This window comes from Pinus tabuliformis, chromosome J, assembly GCF_031772625.1.
Source record: "Pinus tabuliformis cultivar Carrire ecotype Pingquan chromosome J, CPIR1, whole genome shotgun sequence".
Lineage (NCBI taxonomy): Eukaryota > Viridiplantae > Streptophyta > Pinopsida > Pinales > Pinaceae > Pinus > Pinus tabuliformis.
The window spans coordinates 1,517,283,975-1,517,295,865 of NC_142295.1; the positions used below are offsets into that span (position 1 = coordinate 1,517,283,975).

General features: G+C 34.9%; 2 protein-coding genes across 2 annotated transcripts; both read right to left on the reverse strand.

Annotated features, from left to right (window-relative positions):
- Positions 1-1,814: 1,814 nt before the first annotated feature.
- On the reverse strand, positions 1,815-3,339 carry LOC149233257 (putative anthocyanidin reductase). Its single transcript, XM_089376692.1, has 4 exons — positions 3,087-3,339; positions 2,601-2,770; positions 2,312-2,515; positions 1,815-2,195 (listed from the first exon to the last, which is right to left on the reverse strand). The coding sequence occupies exons 1-4, from the start codon at positions 3,211-3,213 to the stop codon at positions 1,815-1,817; spliced, it is 882 nt and encodes a 293-aa protein (XP_089232818.1). The 5' UTR covers positions 3,214-3,339.
- A 1,754-nt stretch (positions 3,340-5,093) lies between these two features.
- LOC149233258 (uncharacterized) lies at positions 5,094-7,616 on the reverse strand. Its single transcript, XM_089382135.1, has one exon. It carries the CDS (start codon positions 7,614-7,616, stop codon positions 5,094-5,096), a length of 2,523 nt encoding a protein of 840 aa, XP_089238261.1.
- Positions 7,617-11,891: the final 4,275 nt, after the last annotated feature.

An 11,891-nucleotide genomic window follows, 5' to 3' on the forward strand; every position in this document is an offset into this window, starting at 1 on the left:
AATTCTATACATTCATCCAGCTTACTGTCTGTTTAATCCAAAATGTGTTTAGAACTTCCATAAATGTTTAAACTTATATTTAAATTTTATATCATTTTTGAAGATATAACATAAGCTTTTTTAAGATAATATAACATAAATTTTTAAGATTTTCAAAATTTAAATTTATGCTTTAATATTTATTAGTAATTATATACTACTTTCCAACTTTTGCCCATCAATTTTACTTATTCCAATATTTATAATAATGTTGGACTGTTAGTGGTAAGTCATCAGTGCTGGCAATTAACTATTTTATTATTAATTATTTATATTTACAAATATTTTAAAATTCAATTTCCAAATAAATTTAAATTTTACAATTTTTGTAAGTATAATTTTATAATGTGAAATTTTTATAATAATTATTTTTTAATTTCATATATGTTATATTATAAAATAAGTTTGTAAATTTAAACAAATGCTACATAATTGCTAATTGCTAGTTGTTTAATTTAATTATAGATAGATTAAAGTAAAAATGTTAAATTTATAGTTAATCAATTTAGATTTTATTGATTCTTAAATAGAGGTATTTTCTTAATTGTAATTTTATACTATCTAAAAAGTTTTATATCTTCTATGTAAAGTATATTAAATATATTTTAAAAGATATTTGTTCTGGTTAGATATATTTCTGAAAAATATATTATTCATATTTAAAAAAAAAATTAATATTATAAATGAAGTCATTTTCTTTACTTAGTTACTTGTTGTCTGAGTTGATAACCAACTTCATTTATTATTAATATTGTTTTTGGATTGATATCAAATAAAATTATATAATCGAGTCTGCACATTTTTACTCTTATTTATTCAAACGTTGAATAAAACATAAATTATGGTGGACACTAACAATCCATGGTAAGTGTATTTATTTAAATCTTGTTTTTTTTAATCTTGGTAAGACTACATCTTATTTATCATATCAAACTTCTCAACCCTATCAACTGATTATTTAAATCTTGTTGCTATCAATTTTTATGCAAATATTTGATCAAACTAAGGTCGGTGGTAATTGATAGTAAACTATTTTCAAAATAATTATTTTTTTTAGTGGTTTTCTATGAATCTTAACAATGAAAAACCAATTATATTTCAAATGAATAATTTTAAATATTAATAAAAATAATATAATTTTAAATTATATATTAGAATTTTAAAGTATAATAAAATATATTAAATATAAATAAATAAAAATATATTAAATATAACCATAATTATACATTTTTTTAAAAGCAAGTGAAAGGATGAGAAAACAGCTTATTTTTTAAATAAAAATTACAGAGAAAAGGATTATTATTTTTTAATATAAAAAAACTGAGATTTTTTTTATTCTGTGGAAGAGAAAAAATCTTATAACAACTATATTCGCATCGAATTAAATAATCATTATATTAAATGAATTCATCTGAACCAATCGATCATTTACATTAATGATTTAACTGGAAAACTATTAATTGTTATTTTAACAGCTTGCACTGATTGCACTAAACATTCTTTTTTTACGAGTGCCGCCATATTATTCAGTCGACAATAGAAAAAACCACGCCTGACTAGTTAAAGAAGCAATCCCTTCGTCTTCACGTATTCAACACTATCATCCATGATCTCGTCCATCCCAAATTTGAAGGAGAAACCGCTCTCCACCAGCTTCTTCGACGAAGCGTATACCTTTGGGATCGGTGGCACATCGTCAAACCTGTACAAACATTCCCTTACTCGTTATATAGAAATACTAATATAGAAATGCCATACTCTACACAGAGTCATACTCACTGGGTTGTCACATTGTACTGCGGATAGCGTTTGGATAAGTAGTCTGCCAGCTGTGGGACGGATATATTGACGGCACTGCAAATGTAGCGGCCCTCTGCAGAGGGGTTCTCCATCAAGAAAATATGAGCGCTGCATACGTCGTCCACGTGTACCAATCGAAGGGCGCCGCTTTTCCCCTGTATACCCTTCAAAAGTTCTAGGTTTTGTTGGTTGCCGGTGAGGAGGGAAAGGGTTACCGCCACTGAAGCGGGGACGTGGGGGGTAATGGCAAGTCCCGCCACCATCACAAGGATGATGGTGACCACATCCAGCCCTGGATTTTCTTTCCCGTATTGCAGCGCTGCTTGTTCTGCAAGCGTCTTGGAAACCGGATATGCCTGCAGAATTAACCATTAAACAACACTATTACACGCTTCATTTTGTCAGCAATAACTGCGAAATCTTGTAACGCTTTAAAATTTCCGGTGAGTATGGTGGTTAGTTATGTATGTACCCAGGAGGGAGGCTTATTAGTCCGCAGGAATTCCACGTCTGTCCATTGGGTTTCATCAACAAACTGATTCTGCTGCTTCGATTCGTCAGTCACCATAACCGCGGCTGCAGACGATGTGACCACCACGCGCTTTACGGTGTTGGCCTTTGTGCAAGCCCGCAGAACATTAAGCGTTCCTTCAACTGCCGGCTTTATAACATCGTTCTACACAGCAGCAAGATCATGTTGCTAAATATCAATATCCAGAAGCATATATGTTTGGGAAAATCAAAGGGGCGAAGTTACCTACCTCGGGATCTTTAGGGGCGAAGTCGACAGGACTGGCTACATGAAAAACGCCATCACAGCCCTGGATGGCATCGTCGAAACTGCCTTCTTCCAGTAGATCCGCTCTGAAGAGCTTCAACTTCTCCGCAGCTTCTGGAATTTCCAGGAGATGTCGCACCTTTGCCTTGTTTTCTGTTGCCACCCAATTGTAAAATAAGCTACAATTCTTTTCCCGTGACCGCTTTGATATATATTTGTTAGAAATTTGCTTCACTAGGATTGAAGTTCAGCCTAATTTTGATCAAGTTTATATCTATCCCAAAAAAAATGAAAAATTGAGCAGAATTTTGAGGAACCAAATTCCAACAACGACAGAAATTAGACATTGAGAATGACGTTCAGTGAAATTTTGCCCAGTTTTATGTCTATTCAGAAAAAAGTGAAAAAAAGGAGCAGAATTTTGCGTGACCGAATTCCAACAACCGAAAGAGAATGAGATTGTGATCACCGGGGTCGCGCACTGTAGCATGGACAGTGTAGCCCTTCTCTAGTAAGCGCTTGACCAACCAGGAGGCAACGAAACCTGTCGCTCCCGTCACGCAGACAATGGCTGGTGGACGTTCTTCGCCGGACATTTTGAGGAGATTGTTGGTTCCTCCAATGAAATTAGAGATACAGAGGGTGAGAAATAGAGGTCATACGTTTCTCTCTGAGTGCGAGAGAGATATAAGATCGTCTACATAAAGAGGAGGAGGTCAGCTGATTATTTATTCCTCAGGTTTTTGTCGGTGCCTTGAGCAAGCTGGTTAAGCTCGAAAGGACCCCATGTGACTTTTACGGGGCTAGGTTCGACATTTTGTGGTTAATCTCTAGCTATCCATATTAAATTAATTATTGGTTTATTGTATTATGGCGATTTAGTAGGTCCATCATTATTGCTGTCTATATTAAGTTAATTATTTATTGTATTATGGCAAAATATTGAATCCGATGCCTCAATCCGTTATAATTGTTTTTTTTACATTTTATTTATTAAATATAAGATTATTTTAATTTAATAAATAAGGGAAAAATATTTAATTTATTATATAATGTTTAAGTTAATTATTATTTCATTTTCATTTGATATATAGTAAATATTTATTAAAAATAAAAATAATAAATTAATGACCAACTTATTACATCATCTAATTTAACAATTTTTTCCGTTAAATGTAAATTTATATCATTATATTATATTCATATTATGTTGATGTTTTTTGGAGTGTAGATTTCCACACTTGTGAGATATAGGGAACAATTAGTTTTTTTTTTTTTTTTTTGACAAAAATTATGTGAACAGAAGTTCACTTATTATCAAAGAAAAAAAACACAATTTATAGATGGAAAAGGAAACGCATATAAGCAATTTATAAGGAGTGTTCAAAAAAAACGTCCAAAGACACTTAAATTATATTATTTGAAAAATTATTCTTTAAAAATTTATTATTATTATTATTTAAAAAAATATTAATAATAACATATTTATAAAGTTCATAATCTAAGAAATGACTTTTTTTATGACAATTTTTTTTTTTAACCAAAATCTTATAAACATTTAAAAAAACGGAGTTTAAGTTTATGATGACTTATTATTATTATTGATAAGAGTTTCTGGAATACTAAATAGAATTTGGATTGCAGGTTTCTGTGGAGTGGTTTTTGAGAGATTGAATTCGGATAATCCACAGTGTTCATCTTTTTCTTGTCGACGTTTCGAGTCTAGAGCAAGACTCATCATCAGGACTTGATATACAGAGAAGAGGAAAAAGAGTTTGTGATAAATATGGTGAAGGATGACAGTTAGGAAGTTTAGCCGACCATTGATCATTGATCATTTAATAAATTATTAAATTTTATTATTTTGTTTAAGCTACTAACTGAATATGCCCTAAACCTAGCCTTACCGCTGTACAAAGGTGAGTTCGAATGAGCTTAATTAACCTAGCTTTATGTTGGATTTGACTATTGAATATTGTATAATTAATTAAGTTTTATGTTGTATAATTTACATAGATCTATGTTGCTTAATTAGTATAGTATTATTTTGTTTTTTAATTTAGATGCCTATTGTTTAATTAACTACGATTAATACACTAGGTTTTATATATTTGTTTTATTAACTTAGATTCTATTGTTCAATTAACCTAGATATATATTTCTATGTATTGTATAATTATTTTAGATTTGTATAGTATAATTAACTTAGTTATATGATGTTTAATTAATTTAGTTTTATATTGTTTTTCAATTTTGAACCATATTGTTTTAATTAATAAAGTTAATACATTAGGTTTTATATTGTTTTATTAATCTAGTCTATATTGTTTAATTGACCTAGATATAATTGATTTATTATTTAATTTGATTTCAAATATGATATTGCTTGGAAATTTATGATTAAAGATAAGCCTTGGTAGCTACAGGTCCTAAATTCTAACGGAAGCAGGAATATTAAGGATGAGAGAGGGGCAAGTTAAGACAAGGAAATATGGGAGGGAGAAGGGGAATGCAGAGGGGGGAGGGAGGAATAACTTTTTTTAAGCAGAGAGTTCCAATTTTTACTAATGTCCCAGCCTCCATCTCTATTAAGGTTACTAGGATGTTTTATGATTTCAATAGCTTCACGAATTTTCCTCTTGAAATGGTGTTCTTCCTTAGCAACGACTTTGGTTTCTTCGAGGCATATGTGATGGTTAGTTTTTCCTACATGCTCGGCTAAGGCAGAAGAGCGAGTTCTTTCTTTACGGATGTCAGCGCTATGTTCTTTGAGTCTTATCCTTACAGACCTGCCAGTTTCCCCTATATATTGTTTACCACATGAGCAGTTTATGACATAAACACCTTTCCCCTGAAGCTGATCCTGGCTGTCTTTAACAGATTTCATATTTTGTTTGATAGTTGACAGGGGTTTGAATGAAGTTTGAATGTCTTTTTTCCTGAGAATTTTGGCTATCTTGTCCGTGACACCTTGAATGTATGGAAGGTAGGCGTTAGAAGTTACGGGGTTTATTGTTTTATTTATATTGCTCCCCGTCTTTGCCTTATTAATAGCTTTGAGGATGCTTTTACTATTGTATCCTAGGTTGGCGAAAGTTCTTTTCAGGTATGTAATTTCTTCATCAGTGTGGTTATCATCTGAAATTCTACAAGCCCTAGTGAAGAGGGTCTGCAGAACCCCCATCTTTTGAGCTGGGTGGTGATGTGAGTCAGCATGGAGGTAGTTGTCGGTGTGAGCTTTCTTTCTGAAAACTTTATGACCTATGGAACCATCTTTGTTTCTAATGAGAAGAATGTCAAGGAAAGGAATGCAGTTGTTCTCTTCTACTTCCATTGTAAACTTGATGTCTTCAGATATGCTATTGAGATGTTTTAAAAAGTTATTGAGTTCTTTCTCCCCGTGAGGCCAGTTGACACTAGTGTCATCTACAAACCTGACCCAGAACTTGGGTTTTAAGGGGTATGACTCAAGAGCCTTGGTTTCAAATTTTTCCATGAAGAGATTGGCGACAATTGGGGAAAGAGGGGATCCCATAGCAACACCCGAAGTTTGCTCAAAGATTTCACCATGGAAGGAGAAGAAGGTTGAGCGGAGACAAATTTCAGCTAACTTTGCAGTTTGGGGGTCAGCTACTTCTTTGATTACTTGAATAGCTTCATCAAGGGGGATTTTGGTGAAGAGTTGGACTACGTCAAAGCTAACCAGTTTGTCTTCAGAATCTAATGTTGTATTTTTAATGAAATTGACAAATTGATTGGAATCTTTAATGTAAGAGCTGGTTTTGCCCACTAGCGGGGCCAAGATGCCAGCAACATATTTTGCTAGTTCATAAGTGGGAGAGCCTATAGTGTTGACTATAGGTCTTAAGGGAACATCTTTTTTATGCACTTTAGGGGCTCCATAAATCCGGGGAGTGATTTCACTATCAGGGGTAAGGCGCTTTTTTAGTTTATCATCAAGATTGGTTTCTTTAATGGCTTTCTTTACTAGCCTAGTAATTTTAGAGATGGGGTTTTCTTCAAGTTTTTTGTAGCTCCCACTATTATATAAGTGGTCTTTCATCTTGTTTACGTAATCCTCATGATTCATAATGACAGTGGCGCCACCTTTGTCTGCTTTTAGAATGACAATGTCATTGTTATTTCTTAGACTCCTTATGGCTTTGAGCTGCTCAGGGTTTAGGTTTCTCTTGGGAGGTTTAGCTTTTCTAAGGATGACAGCGCATTCTTGCCTAACTAGCTCCTTGTCTTCATTGCTGAGAGTCTTGATTCCATCCTCTAAGCTGCAAATAATTTCTTCATTAGGGATTCTACTGGGGGCTAAGGCGAAATTCAGACCTTTGTTAAGGACCTCGGCTTCTTCCTTTTTTAGCTCATATGAAGAGATATTAACCACTTTTTTGTTTCTGGATTTCTTATCAATGTTTTCCATCATGCTGTTAGTTTTTGTATTATGGATTTCTGCAGAGTTATTATTCTTGTTGTGAACAGTTTTCCTGTGCTCCGCTGTTGTTAAGGTTGAATAGATGCTCCAGGGGGTTTCGGTATCGGGGTTGCCATTATCAAAGAAAGCTACTGTCTGAGGAACGCTCTGAGCAGTCATGTCATTTACTGTGATTGAAGCTTCGTCATTTAATGTTCCAGTTTCAACGGGAGCAATGTCATTTTTTGCGATTGATGCTTCGGTTTCAGTGCTGCTCCTCTCCACGAATGATGTCATCAGAGGACTGCGCAGTGCAGTAGGACTGTTTCCTATGTTAGTCTTAGACTTGGCTTCTAATTTCTGCGGAAACGCGCCTGATGCTTCTCTGATTCCAGCGTTAGCTTCCTCAGGACCAGTTTCTGTTACGCTGCTGTGTGCAGTAACGTACTGGATGTTGGATGCGCTTTCATCTTCTGTACCTTTCTTGTGGTTTGCCCTGTAAGGTATTTTGCTGGTGCTGCTGCGAGACTCAGAACCGAATAATCCAGATATGTGTTCACGTTGATCAATGCCCATGTCATAGTTCGATTGCCGATCCAGCTTCTGGAGCTTTTTTATATGTCTTAATTCTGCGGATTGTCTTTCTTTGCTGGCTTTAAGCGCAGCGGAGGAATCTATGATTCTCCAGAGGTCTACTTCGATTGTGGATGCTAGTTTCAAGTGGGATTTGAAGGCTGCTGTGGATAACTTCCACAAGGAGATTCTGGTTCTGCGAATTTCTAGGCGAATTAGGGATTTACTGAGACGATCAAATATTTTGTGGTTTTTGCGGGTGTGTAATCTGTGCTTTATGCTGGCAAAGGGAGGGGTAAGGTTGGAATCGCGACATTGCTTGAGGAAGTATAGATCTGATTCCTTTCTCTGTATTTTGACCCTGGTTCTTTCGAGATTTCGTATCTCTTTCCATGTGTCCCTTCCGTACAGGGCAACGATTTTGGATTGCAGGTTTCTGTGGAGTGGTTTTTGAGAGATTGAATTCGGATAATCCACAGTGTTCATCTTTTTCTTGTCGACGTTTCGAGTCTAGAGCAAGACTCATCATCAGGACTTGATATACAGAGAAGAGGAAAAAGATTAGATTAGAAAATAAACTGGAAAACTATCCAAAAAGTCACGCTTAAAGACTACTCTCAATCTTAATTTGTTTAATTAGGGTTAAGGAAGTAATAAATTATATTTAAGGTACTAACAAATTATATTAAAGGTAATAACAGATTATATTAAAGGAATATAATGCGACAATAAATTTAATCAATACAAAAGCTTTTGAAAAATTATAGAAATAAATTATATTAGAGTGTGTGCTTAGAATATAGGATTAGAAAAGGAGGGATGAAGAGATTAAAAAGATAAAAGAAAAAGAATTAGATATAGAAAAGAACATTTAATAAGAAAAATAGAAAAATCTTAGAATTTATGAACTGAATGAAAAATGAGGGAAATTAAAAGAAAGGGAGCATAGGAGAAAGGGAATACCAGGAAGAAAGGCCAAAAGGTAGAGAAAGGAGAAGGGAAGGGGGGAGAGAGGTTTAAGAAGTGTCAAGACTTTTATGGGAATTTGTTTTAGAGGATAGGAAATGGATAGTGGGTTTCCAGGATTGACTTAATTAATACCCATCATCTCGATTAAAATTATTAGGGTGATTTTCAATTTCTAGGGCTTCCCTAATGATGTCGAGAATTCTAGTAAAACATAACACACAATATTATAGAAACTCTTATCAACATCAAGTTTGTGACTGGAGAAATCTACATGCAAAATTATTATTATTATTTGAAAAGATCCTAATAATGTTAATAATGAATCGAAAAGTATTATTAATGATATTATTAATAATAATATTATAAAAATATTTATTATTGAATTAATGTTGTTAAAATATTATAATAATAATAATTAATATTGTTATTTGAAACAATAATAATAATAATAATAATAATAATAATAATAACCGTAGTAATATTATAAACAAACTCTGGATGTGCAGATTCATCAATGTTGATTTGATAAAAGATAAGCCCTCTTGGAGGAACATGAGGGTTGGAGAGGCTAGGGCAACAAAGCATTTGGATTGTTTCTTGATAAAAGAGGACACAGAAGCTCAAACTCCTTTCTTCAAACAATGGGTTGGCTCCAGAGGCGATTCTGACCACTTTCCTATATTTTTGGAGTTAAAAGGGGCCAGTAGGAACCTTGGTTCCCCTTTTAAATTTAACTCCTCCTCGGTAAAAGATCAGTCTTATAATAGCCTTGTTCGAGAGATATGGAGGCCACTTATCAAATCCTAGGGCTTTTCTCTTGCTTAGTCCTTTATGGAAAACCTAAAAAGATTGAAACATGCAATGATATCTTGGGCAAAGGAAAAATATTAAGGGATGAAGTTGTTTTAAAAAACATTGAGATAGAACTGGAGGCTTTGGAAAGCCTAGAGGGGGATGGGTATGAGACGAAAGAGAAAAAGGAAAGGATAAAAATTATGGAGGATGAAAGGCATAGGATTCTAAAAGATATTGAAGAATAGTGGAGGCTAAAAAGTAGGGCTATATGGCTTGAGGCTGGGGATGAAAATTCCAATTTTTTCCAAAATTATGCAAAGGGAAGGAGGAATTCAAACACTATTTGGGAAATGAAAAAAGATGATGGAGGTTCGGAAAAGTCATTTGATGATTTGGTGGCTCTAGGTGTTTTCCATTTTAAATCTTTGTTCAAGGCTCCATCTAAAGCCACAATAGCCGAAGTAATCTGGGTTGCCAAGGCTTTTCCAAGTTTTGTAGAGGAGGAAGACAATGATATTCTCTTGGCACCTATATCAAAGGGGGAAGTGGAAGGGGTTCTAAAATATATGCAAAAGGATAAGAGCTCGGGTCCTGATGGATGGACGATGGAATTTTACCAGCATTTTTTTGAGCTTCTTGGAGATGATTTTGCTAGGGTGGTGGAGGAATCCAGGATTAGAGGTTTTGTGCATGAGCCCCTCAACACTACTTTTTTGGCCTTAATTCCAAAATTCGATGATCCTCAGAGATTTGATGACTTCAGCCCTATCTCCCTTTGCAATTGCACTTACAAAATTATAGCAAAACAATTTCAAACCGTCTAAAACCTATCCTTTCTAAAAACATCTCCCAGGAACAGTTTGGGTTTCTAGATGGCAGGCAGATTCATGAAGCCATCGGTGTAGGCTAGGAATCTTTGCATAGTATCAAAAAAATTCAACAAGAAGGGAATGATTGTCAAAATTGATCTTTCAAAGGCCTATGACAAGATCAGTTGGATGTACTTGCGTCTTTTGATGACTCACTTGGGGTTTGACATTGGTTTTATTAATTGGGTCATGGGTTGTATATCAAATGTGAGTTTTGCAGTTCTTATTAATGGTGTTGCCTCTCCCTTTTTTTCCAGTCAGTGGGGCATCTGTCAGGGATGCCCTTTGTCCCTCGTTTGTTCCTTTTTTCATCTGAAGTTTTAATCGAACTAACTCACGCATCCATGAAAAGGGGAGAGTTCAAAGGAATTGAAGTTGTAATAAATCTCTTTATTATTCATCTCCTCTTTGTTGACGATATCCTTTTGTTTTATGATGGATCAATGATCTGAAAATTATATTTAAAATCAATATTAAGGTATTACATACTCATGTGTAGGAATGCCTATATTATTTAGTGCAACGGATCGAAAAGATTGCGAATAATATAGATAATGAACATTTATAAAACATAATAAACACACACATCAACACAACAAAATAATCAAGGAGTTCACCAGACTTCCTGGCTACATCTCCTAGTCCAACTTTCAGTGTCAACCTCTATATTATGTCTTTAAGAGTATAATATTACAAGTGTGAGCTCGAATAGAGTCTCAACACAACAATTGCAAAACAACAGGGATTTACTCAAAATCCCTGAGTCTAAAAGAGTGCACAGACTCTCCCTCTTGCTCTCTGTCTTCTGCTTTCTCTTGCTCTCTTCTCTGTCCTCTGACTTGTCACTATTCTGTCATGGGATGGCTTTTTTAATCTTATCGGTGTTGTCTGTTCGCCTCCATTTCGGGCTCTCTGGATCCTCGGCATTGTTCCTTCTTCTCCCTGCTGAGAATTTAAACAATCATTGCAAAATGATTAAGGCACAGGGCAGCTGTTTACAAACGGATGGTTCTTTGGGTGCGGGTGAAAATCCCCAAAATTACACTTTTCGTTTATACACAAAAATACATGGAAATACATTGAAAACCAATGGAAAACCCAATCACAACATTAAAGCTGCACTTCAAATGATATAAAGTCTACCCTATAATCCTCTCAGGTCCGCCTTTTATTGTTGTCGCAAGCCCACCGTTGATCTGCCTTGAATCCGACGGTTCGTATCCAACCCAAAACATCAAGTGGTCCACTTGATCTCCACTACTAATCCAGGACCTCTCAATCCAACGAATGACAACCATTTCGGGCGGCCTATGTGCACGGAGATTATTCACCAGAAAAAGAGGTTTTCTCTCTCCTGCCGCGTGCTACATGTCAGCTAGTGTATGGAATCAGGCAGAGCCTCTCAAATACCACTTACCGCTTGAAGCCCACCCAAAATACCATTTACCACAGAACTCAAATAAGATAAGGTCGTGTTTATAAGCCTTTCGGGTCCGTGCATATCGCGTAGTCTTTGGGTCATTTCCCTTTGTTGTGTTGTGATGCAATAAGTCACAAATCGCATATAGCATGGTGTTCGGGCCTATGGTTTGGGCCTTTCCCGTTGGAATCTGCGATGTGATAATGTAATCTCAGCCGTTGATCT